Source organism: Rhinoderma darwinii, chromosome 11 (genome assembly GCF_050947455.1).
Source record: "Rhinoderma darwinii isolate aRhiDar2 chromosome 11, aRhiDar2.hap1, whole genome shotgun sequence".
NCBI lineage: Eukaryota > Metazoa > Chordata > Amphibia > Anura > Rhinodermatidae > Rhinoderma > Rhinoderma darwinii.
In genome coordinates, this window is record NC_134697.1 from 83788775 (window position 1) to 83809347 (window position 20573).

General features: G+C 44.8%; 2 protein-coding genes across 2 annotated transcripts in view; one reads left to right on the plus strand and one right to left on the minus strand.

The window, feature by feature from the left end:
- Nucleotides 1-11081, minus strand: part of PRPF19 (pre-mRNA processing factor 19) — a 45565-nt gene extending 34484 nt beyond the window's left edge. Inside the window, exons 1-3 of the mRNA XM_075841877.1 lie at nt 10886-11081; nt 7094-7243; nt 5750-5826 (exon numbers count right to left, since the gene is read on the minus strand). Coding sequence (XP_075697992.1) covers nt 5750-5826; nt 7094-7243; nt 10886-10904 — 246 coding nt within the window. The 5' untranslated portion in view covers nt 10905-11081. The remainder of the gene's footprint in view (nt 1-5749; nt 5827-7093; nt 7244-10885) is intronic.
- Nucleotides 11082-11191: 110 nt separating this feature from the next.
- The window catches only part of TIMM10 (translocase of inner mitochondrial membrane 10), a 101033-nt gene continuing 91651 nt past the window's right edge, over nt 11192-20573 (plus strand). The window contains exons 1-2 of the mRNA XM_075841880.1: nt 11192-11303; nt 18560-18640. The gene's annotated coding sequence lies outside the window, so the exon portion shown is untranslated. The remainder of the gene's footprint in view (nt 11304-18559; nt 18641-20573) is intronic.

Here is a 20573-nt window from a genome sequence, read left to right on the forward strand (position 1 = left end):
GAGGGGGAGAACGCAATACGACAGAGGGAGGAGGAGGAGGCGAAACGTAATACGACAGAGGGAGGAGGAGGAGGCGAAACGTAATACGACAGAGGGAGGAGGAGGAGGCGAAACGTAATACGACAGAGGGAGGAGGAGGAGGCGAAACGTAATACGACAGAGGGAGGAGGAGGAGGCGAAACGTAATACGACAGAGGGAGGAGGAGGAGGCGAAACGTAATACGACAGAGGGAGGAGGAGGAGGCGAAACGTAATACGACAGAGGGAGGAGGAGGAGGCGAAACGTAATACGACAGAGGGAGGAGGAGGAGGCGAAACGTAATACGACAGAGGGAGGAGGAGGAGGAGAACGTAATACGACAGAGGGAGGAGAACGTAATACGACAGAGGGAGGAGAACGTAATACGACAGAGGGAGGAGAACGTAATACGACAGAGGGAGGAGAACGTAATACGACAGAGGGAGGAGAACGTAATACGACAGAGGGAGGAGAACGTAATACGACAGAGGGAGGAGAACGTAATACGACAGAGGGAGGAGAACGTAATACGACAGAGGGAGGAGAACGTAATACGACAGAGGGAGGAGAACGTAATACGACAGAGGGAGGAGAACGTAATACGACAGAGGGAGGAGAACGTAATACGACAGAGGGAGGAGAACGTAATACGACAGAGGGAGGAGAACGTAATACGACAGAGGGAGGAGAACGTAATACGACAGAGGGAGGAGAACGTAATACGACAGAGGGAGGAGAACGTAATACGACAGAGGGAGGAGAACGTAATACGACAGAGGGAGGAGAACGTAATACGACAGAGGGAGGAGAACGTAATACGACAGAGGGAGGAGAACGTAATACGACAGAGGGAGGAGAACGTAATACGACAGAGGGAGGAGAACGTAATACGACAGAGGGAGGAGAACGTAATACGACAGAGGGAGGAGAACGTAATACGACAGAGGGAGGAGAACGTAATACGACAGAGGGAGGAGAACGTAATACGACAGAGGGAGGAGAACGTAATACGACAGAGGGAGGAGAACGTAATACGACAGAGGGAGGAGAACGTAATACGACAGAGGGAGGAGAACGTAATACGACAGAGGGAGGAGAACGTAATACGACAGAGGGAGGAGAACGTAATACGACAGAGGGAGGAGAACGTAATACGACAGAGGGAGGAGAACGTAATACGACAGAGGGAGGAGAACGTAATACGACAGAGGGAGGAGAACGTAATACGACAGAGGGAGGAGAACGTAATACGACAGAGGGAGGAGAACGTAATACGACAGAGGGAGGAGAACGTAATACGACAGAGGGAGGAGAACGTAATACGACAGAGGGAGGAGAACGTAATACGACAGAGGGAGGAGAACGTAATACGACAGAGGGAGGAGAACGTAATACGACAGAGGGAGGAGAACGTAATACGACAGAGGGAGGAGAACGTAATACGACAGAGGGAGGAGAACGTAATACGACAGAGGGAGGAGAACGTAATACGACAGAGGGAGGAGAACGTAATACGACAGAGGGAGGAGAACGTAATACGACAGAGGGAGGAGAACGTAATACGACAGAGGGAGGAGAACGTAATACGACAGAGGGAGGAGAACGTAATACGACAGAGGGAGGAGAACGTAATACGACAGAGGGAGGAGAACGTAATACGACAGAGGGAGGAGAACGTAATACGACAGAGGGAGGAGAACGTAATACGACAGAGGGAGGAGAACGTAATACGACAGAGGGAGGAGAACGTAATACGACAGAGGGAGGAGAACGTAATACGACAGAGGGAGGAGAACGTAATACGACAGAGGGAGGAGAACGTAATACGACAGAGGGAGGAGAACGTAATACGACAGAGGGAGGAGAACGTAATACGACAGAGGGAGGAGAACGTAATACGACAGAGGGAGGAGAACGTAATACGACAGAGGGAGGAGAACGTAATACGACAGAGGGAGGAGAACGTAATACGACAGAGGGAGGAGAACGTAATACGACAGAGGGAGGAGAACGTAATACGACAGAGGGAGGAGAACGTAATACGACAGAGGGAGGAGAACGTAATACGACAGAGGGAGGAGAACGTAATACGACAGAGGGAGGAGAACGTAATACGACAGAGGGAGGAGAACGTAATACGACAGAGGGAGGAGAACGTAATACGACAGAGGGAGGAGAACGTAATACGACAGAGGGAGGAGAACGTAATACGACAGAGGGAGGAGAACGTAATACGACAGAGGGAGGAGAACGTAATACGACAGAGGGAGGAGAACGTAATACGACAGAGGGAGGAGAACGTAATACGACAGAGGGAGGAGGCGGCGAAACGTAATACGACAGAGGGAGGAGGCGGCGAAACGTAATACGACAGAGGGAGGAGGCGGCGAAACGTAATACGACAGAGGGAGGAGGCGGCGAAACGTAATACGACAGAGGGAGGAGGCGGCGAAACGTAATACGACAGAGGGAGGAGGCGGCGAAACGTAATACGACAGAGGGAGGAGGCGGCGAAACGTAATACGACAGAGGGAGGAGGCGGCGAAACGTAATACGACAGAGGGAGGAGGCGGCGAAACGTAATACGACAGAGGGAGGAGGCGGCGAAACGTAATACGACAGAGGGAGGAGGCGGCGAAACGTAATACGACAGAGGGAGGAGGCGGCGAAACGTAATACGACAGAGGGAGGAGGCGGCGAAACGTAATACGACAGAGGGAGGAGGCGGCGAAACGTAATACGACAGAGGGAGGAGGCGGCGAAACGTAATACGACAGAGGGAGGAGGCGGCGAAACGTAATACGACAGAGGGAGGAGGCGGCGAAACGTAATACGACAGAGGGAGGAGGCGGCGAAACGTAATACGACAGAGGGAGGAGGCGGCGAAACGTAATACGACAGAGGGAGGAGGCGGCGAAACGTAATACGACAGAGGGAGGAGGCGGCGAAACGTAATACGACAGAGGGAGGAGGCGGCGAAACGTAATACGACAGAGGGAGGAGGCGGCGAAACGTAATACGACAGAGGGAGGAGGCGGCGAAACGTAATACGACAGAGGGAGGAGGCGGCGAAACGTAATACGACAGAGGGAGGAGGCGGCGAAACGTAATACGACAGAGGGAGGAGGCGGCGAAACGTAATACGACAGAGGGAGGAGGCGGCGAAACGTAATACGACAGAGGGAGGAGGAGGCGAAACGTAATACGACAGAGGGAGGAGGCGGCGAAACGTAATACGACAGAGGGAGGAGGAGGCGAAACGTAATACGACAGAGGAGGAGAACGGAGGAGGAGCTCACTCCGTGAGCCCGCTCCATACTTCCCCTAAATGTAGGTCATATGTCAGGAAGGGGTTAAACCTTAATGACCAAGCCATTTTTTACGTTTTTCCATCGTCGCATTCCAAGAACTATAACTTTTTTAGTTTTGGGTCGACATAGCTGTATAAGGTTTTGTTTTTTGCGGGACAAGTTGTGTTTTTTAATAGCACCATTTTGAGGTACATATTTATTGGTTAACTTTTATTAACTAGAAAAAACCCCCAGAAATGTCGCCACTCTTTCGCGTCCTAAATTTACGCCGTTCACAGTGTGGTATAAATGACTTTATTCAACGGGTTGTTACGATTGCAACGATACCAAATTTGTATAGTTTTGGTATGTTTTACTACTTTTACACAATAAAAACCCTTTTCTTTCAAAATTATTTGTTTGTGTTTCCATATCTGAGGAGCCGTAACTTTTTTATTGTTCCGCCGATGCGGTTGTATGAGGGCTTTTTTTTTTTTTGCGGGACGACTTTTAGTTTTTATTGGTACCATTTTGGAGTAGATGCGACTTTTTGATCACATTTTTTTTTACGTCAGGATTCACAGAAATTTTTCAAAAAAAAAAATGATTTGTTAAAAAAAAAGTATTGTTTTCCTCGCCACATTCTGAGAGCCATAATGTTCATATGTTTGGGTGGATTGAGCTGGAGGAGGGTTTATTTCTTGCGGGACAAGCTGTAGTTGTATTGGTTCCATTTTTTGGTACATACAAATTTTTGATCACTTACCAAAAAAAAAAAACAGTGATTTGGCGGTTTAAAGAGGCTCTGTCACCACATTATAAGTGCCCTGTCTCCTACATAAGGAGATCGGCGCTGTAATGTAGGTGACAGCAGTGCTTTTTATTCAGAAAAACTATTTTACCACGTTACTAGCAATTTTAGCTTTATGCTAATTACTTTAAGTCAAATAGTTTTTTATTGAGGTTTTACAGACATATAAAACATAACGTAACATCAATGCAACTCTGTCTTGTTAAAATGAAAAAAGCAAGGAGTTCAGAATATATGAGCATATATAAAATACAATGAAGCAATATCCATTACTGTAAATCCACTACAACGCGGCCCATAAGCACATGGACTCGTCCTATCATAGTGGACCAATTGGTTTCATAAACTCCTTCAGACATTTGTGAGCTAATTACTTTCTTAATGCCCAAGTGGGCGTGTTTTTACTTTAGACCAAGTGGGCGTTGTACAGAGGAGTGTATGACGCTGACCAATCAGTGACCAATCAGCGTCATGCACTTCTCTCCATTCATTTACTCTGTGCATGGGGATCCTGCTAGATCCTTATGTGCTGTCTTATACTGACACATTAACGATACTGAAGTGTTTAGACAGTGAATAGACGTTCCTTCCAGCCAGGACGGGATGTCTATTCACAATCCCTGCACTTCGGTAACTTTTCTGTGGTAGTTACAGCAGAGCAAGCGTTATCTCATTTGCAGCGTGATCTCGCGATATTACGCTTTGCTCTGCTGTAAGTACCAAACAAACGTTACCGAAGTGCCGGGATTGTGAATAAACATCACGTCCTGGCTGGAAGGAATATCTATTCACTGTCAGGACACTTCAGTAACGTTAATGTGTCAGTATAAGACAGCACATAGTGAACACCACAGTGTAACTATGCGCTGACTAAATGAATGGAGAGAAGTGTATGTTACTGATTGGTCACTGATTGGTCAGCGTCATACACTCCTCTGTACAACACCCACTTGGTCTAAAGTAAAAATACGCCCACTTGGGCATTAAGCAACTCATTAGCATAAATCTAAAATCGCTAATAAAGTGGTGAAAACAGATAGTTTTATTAAATACAAAGCATTACGGTCACCTACATTACAGCGCCCATCTCCTTATGTAGGAGACAGGACACTTATAATGTGGTGACAGACACTCATTAAAATCCTGTTTTTCATGGCGTTCACCGTGCAAGTTAAATAATGGTATATTGCAATAGTTCAGGCTTTTACAGACGTAGCAATACCAATTGTATTACTTTTTATATTACTTCAGAGGAAAAATGGGAAAGGGGGGGGGGTTTTGAACGTTAAATTTTTTGTTCACTACTAACAACTTTATTAAATTTTTTTTTACACATTCAATTAGCCCCCCTAGGGGACTTGAAAGAGTGATCGTTAGATCGCTGGAACAGTACACTGCTTACTAATGTATTGCAGTATATTGGCATTTTTACAGGCTTCGGCTTAGTCATGCCGGAGGCACGGCTTAACAGAGGCAGAGTGAAGGCAGTCCCGGGGCCCGTGAGCGCGCTCCATGCTGCCCTATGAAGCTTATCACGTACATGTACGTGATAATGCGTCAAGGGGTTAAAAAAAATAAAAATGTTTACAAGTCGGTAATCCCCCTTTAAAACGCCAGGGAAATACTCACCCATTCATCCTGCAAGGACTTAAGGATCGCTGGGATACTTGTAGCTGAAGGCGGCTTTGGACGAATTGGGTGAGCAACTAAAGGAGGTAAATGACATTGAACAATCAGAGATCTGAACTTACAAACAATGGGTTTATAACAAAACCGGTTTCTTACGTACGGGGCAAAACCTTCCACTGTTAATTGTACTAAAAGAACAAATGTCTTAGCTTCGAAAACCTTTGAATGGCTTTAAAATAAAAAGGTCCGTGTGATTGGTGCAACGTTCGAAAATATTTAATAAAAAATGGTTTTACTTTTTGAGATACAGCTGCTTTGTATTCTCTATATAGAGCAGCTGTACAGTTCGCTAAATCCTGCTCCCGTCAGGTCCGCGGGACTGACTGGTTTAGTGTCAGCGGGTCCTGCGTGGGATCGAGCCGTTAACAATCACATCTAACTTCATAAATTAGATGTGATCGATTACAGGTGGATCCGGTGAGTCAGAGACACGCAGGACCCGCTGACACCGAACCCGTCAGGTCTGCGGGACAGGCTGATTCACGTCATAGCGAAAGATACAGCTGCTCTGTATAGAGGTAACAGAGCAGCTGTATCTCAGAAAGTAAAACAAATTTTTAATAAAAACTATTTATAAAGTTACACCAAATACACTGAATGACAAACGCGCAGCGTAATACAAGACCAGCAAAGCAAGTGAGATTTTACGTAACCTCATCTACACGTTGCAGAATTTTTCCACGCGTAAATTGACCTGCGGTTCATATTTTAATATTCGCAGTTTATAAAAAAAAATGCAAAAAAAATCTGCAGCATAAAATCCGCTGTAAAAAAAATAAAAAAATGCATCAGAAAATGCATTATTAAATGCGGATTTTATCCGTGAACTTACCTGCGGCTTTGATACAGATTTTCTGCACCAAATTACGCAACGTGCATGTAGCCTAAGGGCTCGTTCAGACGAGTGTGATTCTCGTCCGTGTGCTGGGCGTTGAAACAACGTACAGCACGCGGACCCATTGACATCAATGGGGCTATTCACACGTGTTGTTTTTCACGCAGCGAGTGTCCGTTGCGTGAAACTCACCGCATGTCCTATATTAGTGCCTTTTCACCCACCTAGTCGTCCATTGAAATCAATAGGTGCGTGAAAACCACGGACGCACATGCGTATGCGGTTTAAGTTTCACGCATCAATTACATTGGAAAAAAAAAAAAAGTGCTTGCAAGTGCGTAAAAAACACGCCACACGCAAAGCAACGCACACGGACAGATATACGCGTGTTTTTTACGGCTCATGTCGCCTTACAGGGTTTACGTTTCTATAGATAAAGCAAAACTGACCTTTAATATCAATCAACTGATCTTCACTCAATGGTTGATTAGTTACGGGATCGGTCCCATTTTCAGCCACATATTTCTCAATGAGCCGTCTATCAAACACATGACCCGATAGAGGAGACACACAAGGCCGATCTGTGACTTCATTACTGACTGTAAAAAGAAGAGCACACACAAAAATCAGAGGGTTTCATAAGACCTTAAACCCCCCCCACCCTGCACACTTTCCCTGCGGATTTGCGTATGAAGAATCCGCCACGGATTACAGTACTAGCCATGTGGGTGAGATTTAACCCCTTCCCGACATGCTTCATATATACATACGGCGCTGTCGGGACGTGGTTAACGAAAACGCAGTACAGTCATGCCACGGTGACGGCGCAGGCTCAGCAGCGGAGTCCGCTCCACCACCGCCGGGTGTCAGCTGTATATTACACAGCTCATACCCTGCTGTAACAGCCAGGAGCTAGTCTTTTTTGGGGTGTTTCCTTTGTTTTGGCACCACAAGACTTCAAACTGGACATGGTGCCTAAAATATATTCTAATAAAAGTGGACCCCAAAATCGACTAGGTGCTCCTTCATTTCTGAGGCCTGTGTTGTAGTCAAGTAGCACACTAGGGCCACATATGAGATATTTCTAAAAAGGTCAGGATCGGGATAATAAATCTTGAGTTGCGTTTCTCTGGTAACACTTGATGTGTTACAGGAAAAAAAAGGATTAAGATTAAAAGTATACAATCAAAATGAAATTTTACCTCCACTTTGCTCTAATTCCTGTGAAACACTTAAAGGGTTAAGAAACTTTCTAAATGCGGTTTTGAATACTTTGAGGGGTGCCGTTTTTAAAATGGGGTGATTTATGGGGGTTTCTAATATATAAGGCCCCTCCAAAGCCACTTCAAAACTAAACTGGTCCCTAAAAAAATAAGCTTTGGGAAAAAAAAAATGTAAAATGGAAGAAATTTCTGCTAAAGTTCTAAGCCTTGTAACGTCCTCGAAAAAAAAAAAGAGAACTCTCAAAAAACTATGCCAACATAAAGTAGACCTATGGGAAATTAATCGACCAAATTTTACCACTAACATAAAGTACAATGTGTCACAAGAGAACAGCCGCAGAATCGTTTGGATAAGTAAAATCACTATAACGTTATTAGCACATAAAGTGACATGTCAGATTGTAAAAACGAGGCAGGAATGTCAAAACGGTCTGCAGCAGCAAGGGGTTAAACAAATATCATCGACATGCTGCATGGAAATTAGAACATGCTGTGGATTTTCATATTATATTCACATTATATTCATTATATTCATTATATTCACATTATATTCACATTATATTCCTGATATACCCGAACGTCTTCATCAAGCCAATCGTTACCCAACGGCCGAATACAGTTATCTAATGTGTATTGATGGCCTAAGGGTCCTCTTACATGTTGATCGGCGCTCGTTTGTTCCATTCACAAGGACGTATGTACAGGGACCGGCGCTCATTACTCCGATCGCCGGTTCTCATACATTATGTTGGCAGCATGTCTCTGTTTACACAGGGGGATGGGCTGCTGACAACGATAATATTTTCGGATGCACAAATGACACGATCAGCCGATCGTTTGCTCCTTAATCGCCTGATCGATGACCGATTTACACAGGACAGTGATCGGGAACCAGCGTTCTGTGAACACTAATTTGCCCGATAATTGTCCTGTCTAAAAGGACCTTAAAGAGGCTCTGTCACCAGATTTTGCAGCCCCTATCTGCTATTGCAGCAGATCAGCGCTGCAATGTAGATTACAGTAACGTTTTTATTTTTAAAAAACGAGCATTTTTGGCCAAGTTATGACCATTTTTGTATTTATGCAAATGAGGCTTGCAAAAGTACAACTGGGCGTGTTGAAAAGTAAAAGTACAACTGGGCGTGTATTATGTGCGTACATCGGGGCGTGTTTACTACTTTTACTAGCTGGGCGTTCTGACGAGAAGTATCATCCACTTCTCTTCAGAACGCCCAGCTTCTGGCAGTGCAGATCTGTGACGTCACTCACAGGTCCTGCATCGTGTCGGCACCAGAGGCTACAGATGATTCTGCAGCAGCATCGGCATTTGCAGGTAAGTCCATGTAGCTACTTACCTGCAAATGCTGATGCTGCTGCAGAATCAACTGTAGCCTCTGGTGCCGATGTGGCCGACACGATGCAGGACCTGTGAGTGACGTCACAGCGTGATCTGGCAGAAGCTGGGCGTTCTGAAGAGAAGTGGATGATACTTCTCGTCAGAACGCCCAGCTAGTAAAAGTAGTAAAAACGCCCCGATGTACGCACATAATACACGCCCACTTGGACTTTTACTGTAAACACGCCCAGTTGTACTTTTGCAAGCCTCATTTGCATAACTACAAAAATGGTCATAACTTGGCCAAAAATGCTCGTTTTTTAAAAATAAAAACGTTACTGTAATCTACATTGCAGCGCCTATCTGCTGCAATAGCAGATAGGGGCTGCAAAATCTGGTGACAGAGCCTCTTTAAAGCAGACCATAGAGATGACATTTTGGTCTCAATAAAGACCCCCAGAACATCATTTGTAACGGGAAACCGTAATCTAAAAGGATGGATTTCAACCTGTTCAATCTTATTGCCCGGATAAGCTGCGCCAGCGGGGTCTCTGACAGCCACTTATCACCCTCCATAGAAATAACACGTTTATTTGTGAGACACGTATTAGGCTGAGTTCACACTAGCGTCAGTGCACGTTTTCCTCTCTTCCGTCAGAGCGGGAGCGGATGGTAAGATGAAACGGAAAGCAGCGGTTCCGTTAGAATTACCATTGATTTCTTTAGTAATTCTTGTTTCAGTTGCGTTCCGTTTGTCTCCGCTCACTAGGTTTTCTGGGTTTTTTTTGCTTCCGGGAAGAAAACGGAAACCTAGCGAGCGGAGACAAACGGAACGCAGCTGAAACAAAAGAATTACTATTGAAATCAATGGTAATTCTAACGGAACCGCTGCTTTCCGGTTCATTTTTCGATCCTCTCCCCCTCGGACGGAACAGCGGTAAACGTAAACTAGCGGTCGCGCGAGAGAAGCCGGTGTTATAGGGGGACGAGGGAAGTATACGACGTCTATGAACAGCAATCTCATTCTGCAGCGTATTCAGAGAAACGACAAAACACGTGGGGGGGGGCGGGCGGGGGTCTCCACCGCAATAATGATGTCAAGTACAACTCCACCTATAAATGCTGTAAACACGGGCCAATTATTGGACAAGCGAGCATTCAGACCGCTCGTTCCCGGTCACTGCCCCGTGTAAATAGAGCGATCAGTCAGCGAGCGAGCAAACGCTCATCGGCCGATCGTATATTATCGTTGTCGGCACCGCAACTCCCGATGTAAACATAACGGAGACGAACGATCATAGTAACGATCTCTCGTCCCCATACATAGATCCTTGTGAAAGGAGCGCCGATCAACGACCTCACGCTGATCGGCGATCGTTTACGCAGCCCACATCGAGCCGCGTAATAGGACCATAAGTACTTGGCCCCGAGGTCAGGAACTGGTTGCCCAAAAACGGAATTGCCAATAACCATGAGGTTGATGTCCAGGATCTGCGGACAGACAAGATCTTCCACACCAAACCGGAGTTCAGACTGATCTCGCACACATCAGAAAGACGAGATAGAGGAGGATCTGCTGTGGGGGCACGGAGGAATATCCGGACACCCGTGCACTGACCCCCAAATGACGCGACACTGCCGCTAGCGCGAGACGGACTGTGAGCACGGCGCCCGCAACTTACTGAAGCACGTGAGGGACATGTTGCGGAGCTTCCTGGCGGTCGCAAGGCTCCTGGCCGATCTCTTAGCGTTGCACTTTAGCCGCCCACCTCGCTTCGGCAAGCACTCGGCTTACGACGGTCGAAAAGAATAGAAAAACGTGCCGCCAACTAGCACGACACTTCCGCGCCAAAGCGAGCGACTTCCGGTTAATTGGTGTCTATTATCACTCGATGTGAGAGAGCGCCCCCACCACTTCCGGTGTGTATGGGCAGACACGGGTGGCCGCCGGCCGTGTAAAATAAGCGGGACAGAATGCTTTTCCAGGTGGAGAGGAAACGTGCGGGAGACTGGTGAAATGGTAGCCACGGTGTATGGATGTGGTGCGGTTTTGCCGCGCGTCCGGTAACCGCATGCGATTTTAACGCGGTTTCGCAAATCGTAAGCCTTGTTCACACAGGTTTTTACAGGCAGAAAAAGTCTGCCCCAGTATTCCGTCAGGCATTTTGAGGCAGATTTTGAGCTGTTTGCACATATATTTCCACGTGTTTTGCTTGTGGCCAACAAAGCTGATGCAAGGGCCGCGGGCAAAAAAACGCTAAAAAAAACTAGTACCGCAGTTATTTTCTGGGTCAGGAGTCAAAGGCGAAAACCACGGCAAGAAAGCACATGTTGCTTTTTTTTTTTCGCGTGAGCAGCTAAAACCTGCGGGTGAAAAAAAAAAAAACGCCTATGCCTCTCATTGAAATCAATGGGGGCGATTTCTGATGTTCTTTGGCGCTGATTCTGACGCGGTTTCCGCTTCATAATCAGCGCCAAAAAAACTCAGTGTGAACTGACCCTAAAAATGCATTCATGTTTTCAGTGTGGTATTTGGCTACCTTATGGTGTATTCACACGGTGCGATTTTGCTGTGTTTTTTTGACGCGCAGCCAAAAACCGCACGTGTTGATTTCTTATTCATCAGATTCCTATTCAAGAGGAAAGTATTTTTATACTGGATCCGTAACTAAACTTATCCGGGAAGTGAACATTTTTTTTCTTAGGGGCTGCAAATGAAATAAATAAAACAAAAAAGCAATACTTACCTATCCTTGTCCCCGGTGATCCAGCGCTGACGCTCCGGCAGCAGTCCCGGTGGCTGTTTACATGCATGTGACCGCTGCAGCCAATCAGAGGGCCCACTGGTGACGAATGCCAGAAATACAACATGTGGCGGCTGAGCCTTCTGATTGGCTGAAGCATCCACGTGCTACATGCATGTAATCAACCACCGGGACTGCTGCCTATACTTTATAAGGCGACTGTCCGCGGCCGGCCGTGCCCGTAATCACGGACCGCGATTACAGCTACGGCCGTGTGCAGGGGGCCTTGCCGTATATTTACAACGTTACAGTTAGTGACGGACGGTTATTATATTTTTTACCGAAGTTTCACAAGATTTTTGATAGCGCAAATTTAGGCCCTGTTCACACAAAGTTTTTCGCAGGCCTAAAATATCTGCCTCAAAATCCCGTCTGGAATCTTGAGGCAGTTTTGACCTGCCTGCATGTTGCTTTCTGCGTTTTCCGCTGCATTTTCCGGCCGCATCCATTGAGCGCCGCAGGCAAAAAACGTTGCAAAAAACGCTTTCTCTGCCTCCCATTGATGTCAATGCGAGGTCAGAAATGGAACCGCCCGAAGAAAGGGCATGTCGCTTCTTTTTAACGTAAGTGTTTTTTGTCGCTCACAGGAAAAAAACGCCTCCACTTCCCATTAAAATTAATAAGAGGCAATTTCAGCCGTTTTCTGCCGCGGCTTCCGCTGCAGTTACCGTGGCAAAAAACACTGTGTGAAATGTCCCAATCATCCAAAAGAGTCTATTCAGCCGAGGAGGCAAACGCCCTCTTGGCCTCTGACACTAATACGGCCAGCGAGGGAGAAGAGGAATATGCCCCATTTCTCTTGTCCTCCTCGTCATCCTCTTCGTGCAGTGATAAAGGACCCCCGCAAAGGCGACAACAGCCGAGGCAACTCCCCCAAATGAGTGATACCATGTGGAACCGGCCCCTTGAGAAATGAGCCTCACATTCTGGATTTCATAGGCAGCTCGGGATTTCGGTTTGAGACTGCCGGCCGCACAGAAATTTATTTTTTCTCGGAGAATTTTGTAAATTTACAAAATTGACTTAATGGCCCAGACATATTTATACGCCCAGCAATTTATAGCCCAAAACCCTGTCATCATTTGCTAGGTGGACCCCCATAGATGCATAGACATGATGACATTTTGGGGCTAATTATTAAGCCGGAGATTAGGCAATACTGGCAATACTGGAGTACGGATATTTTATACAACACCCATTTTACCGCGTGATCATGTCAAAGAAACGCGTTTTGAAGTCATTCTGCATTTTTGCATTTTAATGATAATGCACAGTGCCCGCCGCGTGATGACCCCTCATACGACCGCCTATTCAAAATCAGGCCAGTCATTGATCATTTCTACACCAAATTTAAACAAGTTTACACCCCGAAAAGAACATTGCCGTAGACGAGTCTAGTAAAATTCCGCCAATACCTGCCCAGTAAGAGGGCAAGGTATGGAATTAAAATGTACAAGCTGTGCGAGAGTAGCTCAGGGTACACCCACAGGCTTCGGGGTTTAGGACTCCATAATTGAGACCCTGGAATGCGGGGGGCATTCACCCGGCCCACCCGTCCTGGGAGTTAGTGGGAAAATAGTGTGGGATTTGGTGCAGCCACTGCTGGAGCAGGGTTACCACCTTTAGGCCGGATGTACACGAGCGTGTGCGTTTTGCGCGCGCAAATGGTCCTTAACAGTTCCGTGTGTCATCACCATATGATGCGCGGCTGCGTGATTTTCGCGCAGCCGCCATCATTATGACACTCTGTTTTTATGTTTGTAGCACGCAGTGCTTTTCTGTTTTCATTCATAATTTTTACAGCTGTTGCGCGAAACACGCACGTCACACGGAAGAGCTTCCGTGTGGTGCGCGTGAATATCACGCACCCATTGACTTCAATGGGTGCATGATGCGCGAACAATGCACAAATATAGGACATGTCGTGAGTTTTACGCAGCGGGCACACGCTGTGTGAAAATCACTGACAGTCTGCACGGCCCCATAGACTAACATAGGTCCGTGCGAGGCGCGTGAAAATCACGTAGGTTGCACGGATGTATTACACGTTCGTCTAAATAAGCCCTTACGTGGATAACTTCTACACCAGCATCTCACTATTTAAAGAGACTCTGTCACCACATTATAAGGGCCCTGTCTCCTACATAAGGAGATCGGCGCTATAATCTGGGTGACAGCAGTGCTTTTTATTTAAAAAAAACGATCTATTTTTACCACTTTTTTAGCGATTTTAGATTTATGCTAATGAGTTGCTTAATGCCCAAGTGGGCGTGTTTTACTTTAGACCAAGTGGGCGTTGTACTGGGGAGTGTATGACGCTGACCAATCAGTGACCAATCAGCATCATGCACTCCTCTCCATTCATTTACTCAGCGCATAGGGATCCTGCGAGATCCTTATGTGCTGTCTTATACTAACACATTAACAATACTGAAGTGTTTAGACAGTGAACAGACATTCCACGGGATGTCTATTCACAATCTCTGCACTTCGTTACTGTTTCTGTGGTAGTTACAGCAGAGGACGCGTAATCTCGCGAGATTACGCTGTAAATGACAGGTTACAACGAGATCACGCTTCCTCGGCTGTAACTTCCACAGAAACAGTAACGAAGTGCAGGGATTGTGAATAGACATCCCGTGGAATGTCTATTCACTGTCTAAACACTTCAGTATTGTTAATGTGTTAGTATAAGACAGCACATAAGGATCTAGCAGGATCCCTATGCGCTGAGTAAATGAATGGAGAGGAGTGCATGACGCTGATTGGTCACTGATTGGTCAGCGTCATACACTCCCCTGTACAACGCCCGCTTGGTCTAAAGTAAAAATACGCCCACTTGGGCATTAAGCAACTCATTAGCATAAATCTAAAATCGCTAATAAAGTGGTAAAAATAGATCGTTTTTTCTAAATAAAAACCACCGCTGTCACCTACATTATAGCGCCGATCTCCTTATATAGGAGACAGGGCACTTATAATGTGGTGACAGACTCTTTAAGTCCCTCTCCACTAGAAGAACTGCAGCATGTGGCACCGTGCTCAAAAATCAGAGGGGCCTCTCTAAAACTCTGATTGGGCAACCCCTAAGAAAAGGAGAAAGCGGGGCACTACACAGCGAGAACATGTTGCTGGTCAAGTATAAGGACATATGTTGACCGCGGCAGCACCCCTGTCCCTGTCCGAGGTAGCACTACAATGACCCCCAAGCCAGATTGCATCCTGGGCTACAATAAGTACAGGGGAGGTGTTGATCTCTCTGATCAAGTACTAAAGCCATACAGTGCCATGCGGAAAAAAAGGTGTGGTATAAAAAGCTGGCCATGCACATGGTAGAGATGGCATTGTATAACGCTTACGTGCTATACCAATGTGCAGGCCGGACAGGGACATTCCTTCAGTTTGAAGAGGTGGTTTTTCAGGACCCTTGTATTTGGGATCCAGGAAGGGGAGGGCCCCAGTAATTCTAGCAGTGATGGTCCTTGTATTGTACCAGGGCAACACCTTCCCAGCGAAATCCCCTCCACTGGTTAAAAGGGAAGGACCCAAAAAGAAGGTGCAAAGTGTGTTACAAAAGGCAGAGAAGAAGCGACACCATTTATCAGTGTGACACCTGCCCCGACAAACGTGGCCTGTGCATAAAGGAGTGCATCAAAGTATAGCACACATCCATGGATTATAAATGGTATCATTAATTTAACCCATTATTATTCTAAAGCGTCATGTTGCCCATAAACAAATACAGCAAAATCTTGGCTCCAAAAGCCAAATGACGCTCATCCTTCTGAGCCAAAACAGCAGTTCATGACCACATACGGGGTATTGGTGGACTCGGGAGAAATTGCTTTACAAATGTTGTGGTGTTTTCTTTTCCTTGTGGAAATTAAGAAAAATAGCTAAACCTACATTTTGTTTGAAAATAAATGTCGATTTTCATTTTCACGACCTAATTAAAAAAATTCTGCAAAAAAACCTGTGGGTCAAAATTCTCACTAGACCCCTAGATAAATTCTTTGAGGGTGTAGTTTCTTAAATGGGGAAAACTTTTAGGGGAATTCCGCTGTTTTGGTCTCTCAGGGGCTTTGCAAATGCTACATGGCGTCCGCGAACCATTCCAGCTAAATTTGAGCTCCAAATGCTGCTCCTTCCCTTCTAAGCCCTACTGTGTATCCAAACAGCAGTGTATAACCACATATGTGGTATTGCCGTACTCCATGATTCCTACTCTGAATGGTCCCCGGTTATAAGTGGTGACCCCAGGGTTCAGTGCTGGGACCACTATTATTCAACTTATTTATTAATGACATAGAGGATGGGATTTATGGTGCTGTTTCTATTTTTGCAGATGACACCAAGTTATGTAGCATAGTTATGCGTATGGAAGATGTTCATATATTAAATATAGGGAATCCAATTTGGGGAATCCACTTGGCAAATGAAGTTTAATGTAGATAAATGTAAAGTTATGCATCTGGGTACCAACAACCTGCATGCATCATATGTCCTAGGGGGCGCTATACTGGGGGAGTCACTTGTTGAGAAGGATCTGGCTGTACTTGTAAATCATAAACTAAATAACAGCACAATGTCAATCAGCTGCTTCAAAGGCCATTAAGATATTGTCATGTATTAAAGGGAATATTGCTTTTAGTATGGTATTAAAATAAATTTTATTTATTTGTGTTATTGTGTTGTAGTTTTTACTTTTTTCTTACTTTTACTTCTCTATGGGGGCTGCCATTTTTTTTTTCATCTCAGTATATGTCCATTAACGACACATACAGAGATGGAATATGGCACATACATGCCCATAGAGAATGCGAACGGGAGCCGTTCCATTCACTATAGCGTACGCCGTCTGTGTGGGAACGGCGCATGCGCCGCTCCCACACAGACCAAAAGAAAGGTCTTTGGTAGAGCGACATCTGGCGCCATTTTCATGTGGACCGGAAGCCGCTGCCGGACAGTAAGATGACGACTTCCGGTCGCGGCTTCCGGCCATATGTTCAAGGCAGCGAGGACACAAGGTGTAGGAGCGGAGGCGGCAGGAGCAGGTAAGTTATGTTTGTGTATGTTCGTGTTATACTGTCTGATTACCACTGTATCTAATCCTCCTACACTGTGCATTCGCTCAGAAAATGGCGGCACACAGTGTAGGAGGTTTGAAGATTCAACCCCCTCCTTCTCCTGACACTAGCCAGGATAAAGGAGGGGGGATTGTGTGAGGTTGCTTTACCACATTGCCAATGCTGCAATTTTGGGAATTACTCCCTCTAGTGACCAGCACATGGAAATGTTATAAATTAGAATCTATTTTATAATATTTCCTGACTTGTAAAAATTTTTTTACAAATAAAACAATGTGTAATCACTTTTATACTAACTGTTTAACTGAAAAAAATAAAAATAAATGTCTAGCGACACATTCCCTTTAAAAGAGGCATGGACTCACGGGACAGTGATATAATATTACCACTTTACAAAGCAATAGCACGGCTTTATCTAGAAAATGCAGTTTCGTTTTGGGCTCCAGTTAATAGATAGGAAGAGCATCTAAGCTAATAAGGGGCGCGGAGAATCTAAGTTATGAGGAAAGATTAAAAGAACTAAACCTATTTAGCCTTGAAAAAAGACGACTAAGGGGGGACATGATTAACTTATATAAATATATGAATGGCCCATCAAGAAATATAGTGAAATCCTGTTCCATGTAAAGCCCCCTCAAAAAACAAGGGGGCACTCCCTCCGTCTGGAGAAAAAAAAAGTTTCAATCTCCAGAGGCGACAAACCTTTTTTACCATAAGAACTGTGAATCTGTGGATTAGCCGACCACAGGAACAGTAGATGGATTTAAAAAAAGTTTAGATCAATTCTTAGAACAAAAAATGATCAGCTCCTATGTCAATATATAGAATTCTTGTTTGAATGTTGGTCCAGCTGGACTGCCCATAGGGATCAGGAGGAGCCGGGTTTCAACCTGTTCTTCCCACATTTTCTGGGCATAAATGTGATGTTTCTTTTACGTTTCTGTATTGATGCTAGGACCTGATGAAGGCTCCGGTGCGGAGTACCTGAACAAAGCACTCTTAAAGGGATTTTCCGAGTTATTTTAAAAATTGGCCAATGTAGAAGGAATGCAAAAAAAAGAGCCATTGCTCACCTCATGGATCCCGGTTGTTCCAGCACTGCCGTTCCTTTCCTACCTGCCGCTGTGTTTTGACATAGCTGCAGCGATGTTGTGCCCGTATACCCATGTGATCGCTGCAACCAATCACTGGTCTCAGTGGGTATACGGTACAGGAGCGCTGAGGCCAGTGCTTGGCTGCATCGATCACATGGGTGACAGTGGCGGGAAGGAGCGGAGCTGGAACGACGGAGAACCGTGAGTTGAGCAATGGGTCTTTTTTTATTTTTTTTGCATACCTCCTACCGTGGCCAATTTTTTAAATAACTTGGAAAACCCCTTTTACTATACCACTGACCACCTTATACTTTTATCTACATCGCGTAGTATCCGTTTTTTTTTTACTATTTTCGCCATATATTTTACAGACGTACTGCCAGTACAGATCCACAACAGGTCGAGCAGCAGCAGAGGGCACCCTCCGTGTCTGACTGGCACAATCACCTCAGGTGAGCGCTGACCTAAAAGTTTGCCTCCGGTCTATACACCATTCTCGCACAGTATTATGCTATATAGCACCGTGTCTTTTTTTATTTTTGTCTCCTACTTGGGATCAGGAGGGAATTTTTCGTTTTAGGGAAGATTGGTTAGTGCCTTATGGCTAATTTTCATATTTATTTATTTTTCCGAATCTTCCTCTGGATGAATAGGGGTAAAATAAAGTTTTAAAGTTTTTTCCATCCCTTCCCTTTCTCCCATCCCTTGGTTGAACTTCATGGACATATGTAACTATTCCAGATTTGCTGTTTTTTGTCCATCCTGCCTTCCAAAAAATGCAATAAAAAGCAATGAAAATATTGTATGTACCCCAAAATGGTAACAATATGAACTACAAGTCGTTCCGCAAAAAATAAGCCCTAATGCAGATACGTCAGCAGAAAAATAAAAAAGTTCTGACTCTGAATACGGTGACATAGAAATATATACTTTTACAAAAAAAGTGTTTTTATTGTGCAAAACATAAACCATAAAAATGTTGTATCGCCGTAATCGTAACAACCCACAGGATAAAGTTATTATGCTATTTATACCACACAGTAAATAGGGTAACTTCAAGATGCAAAAAAAAGCTAATGAATGTTAATCATTAAATTATATGTACCCTAAAGTGGTGCCATTAAAAAACACAACTTGTCCCGCAAAAAACAAGCCCTCACACGGCTATGTCTATGGAAAAATAAAAAAAGGTATGGTTTTTGAAATGCGATGATCCAGAAACAAACAAAATCGCTCCGTCATTAAGTCCCAAAAAAGGCTGGTCACTAAATGGTTAATGCATATGCATTGTTTGACTTGTAATTATTACTAGTTTAGTAATGCCCTATGTCATAGAGAATCTAATAGGCGCTGTCACACTTTTAATACTAGTGAAAATTGTGTCCCAAAAAGTTTATTATTCTAAAAGTTATGAGCTTTTTTCTAAATAGGCAAATGAGGCTATACTAGCCAAGTGGGAGGTAACACCAGCGATTCTCCGGAGGTGGAGCCTCCTCACAGCCTCTGACACTGTCCAATCAGCATGAAGCTGCTTCACACAGTGTGAGAGACTGAGGCTGGAGGGAAGGGGGTTCACTTCAAATATATCTAGGGCTGTGGACCACCTAGAACAGTGGTTCTGGTGGCATATGAAAAACGAGATTCTACTCTTTCATATGGCACCAGGATCGCAATGATCCAACCGGAGATATCACCAGTCGGGAATGGAAGCTTTTTTCTATATGATCACCCTGTGTTGCTGGGCAGGGAAGGGGGAGAAGCTGTATGCTGATTGGACAACATCATACAGAAAACATTACACAGCCCAGAGTGACAAGAAAGAGTTACCGCCCATTTGGCAAGTATGGACAGATTAGCATATTTAGAAAAATGCTCATAACGTTGCAAATATTAAACGTTTTTCTATTACACTAGATATCAGCATCAGAGCGCCTATTAGATTAGTTAGAAGATAGGGCATTAATAAACCAGTGACTGTTCCGGTGCAAGTTCCTTCTACTCTGATTGTATTTAATGTTTTTCATGTCAATGTGTAGAATTCTTGTTTGAATGTTGATCCAGTCAGATCGCCACTTGGGATCAGGAGGGGATTTGTCCTTTTTAGGGAATATTGGTTAATGCCTTATGGGTAATTTGTATATTTATTTATTAGGTACTTATTTAAATATTTTTTGAAACCTTCTTCTGGATCAATAGGGGTAAAACAAAGACCTATAATTTCTCCCATCCCGTTCCTTTCTCCCATCCCTTGGTTGAACTTGATGGACATATGTCTTTTTTCAACCGTACTAAGTAATTATGGCTGACTTGATGAAGAGGTGGGTTCCAGATGGAAACGTGTTGTCTATTTGCAAAAATAAAGTACATTGATAACATTTAGAAGGT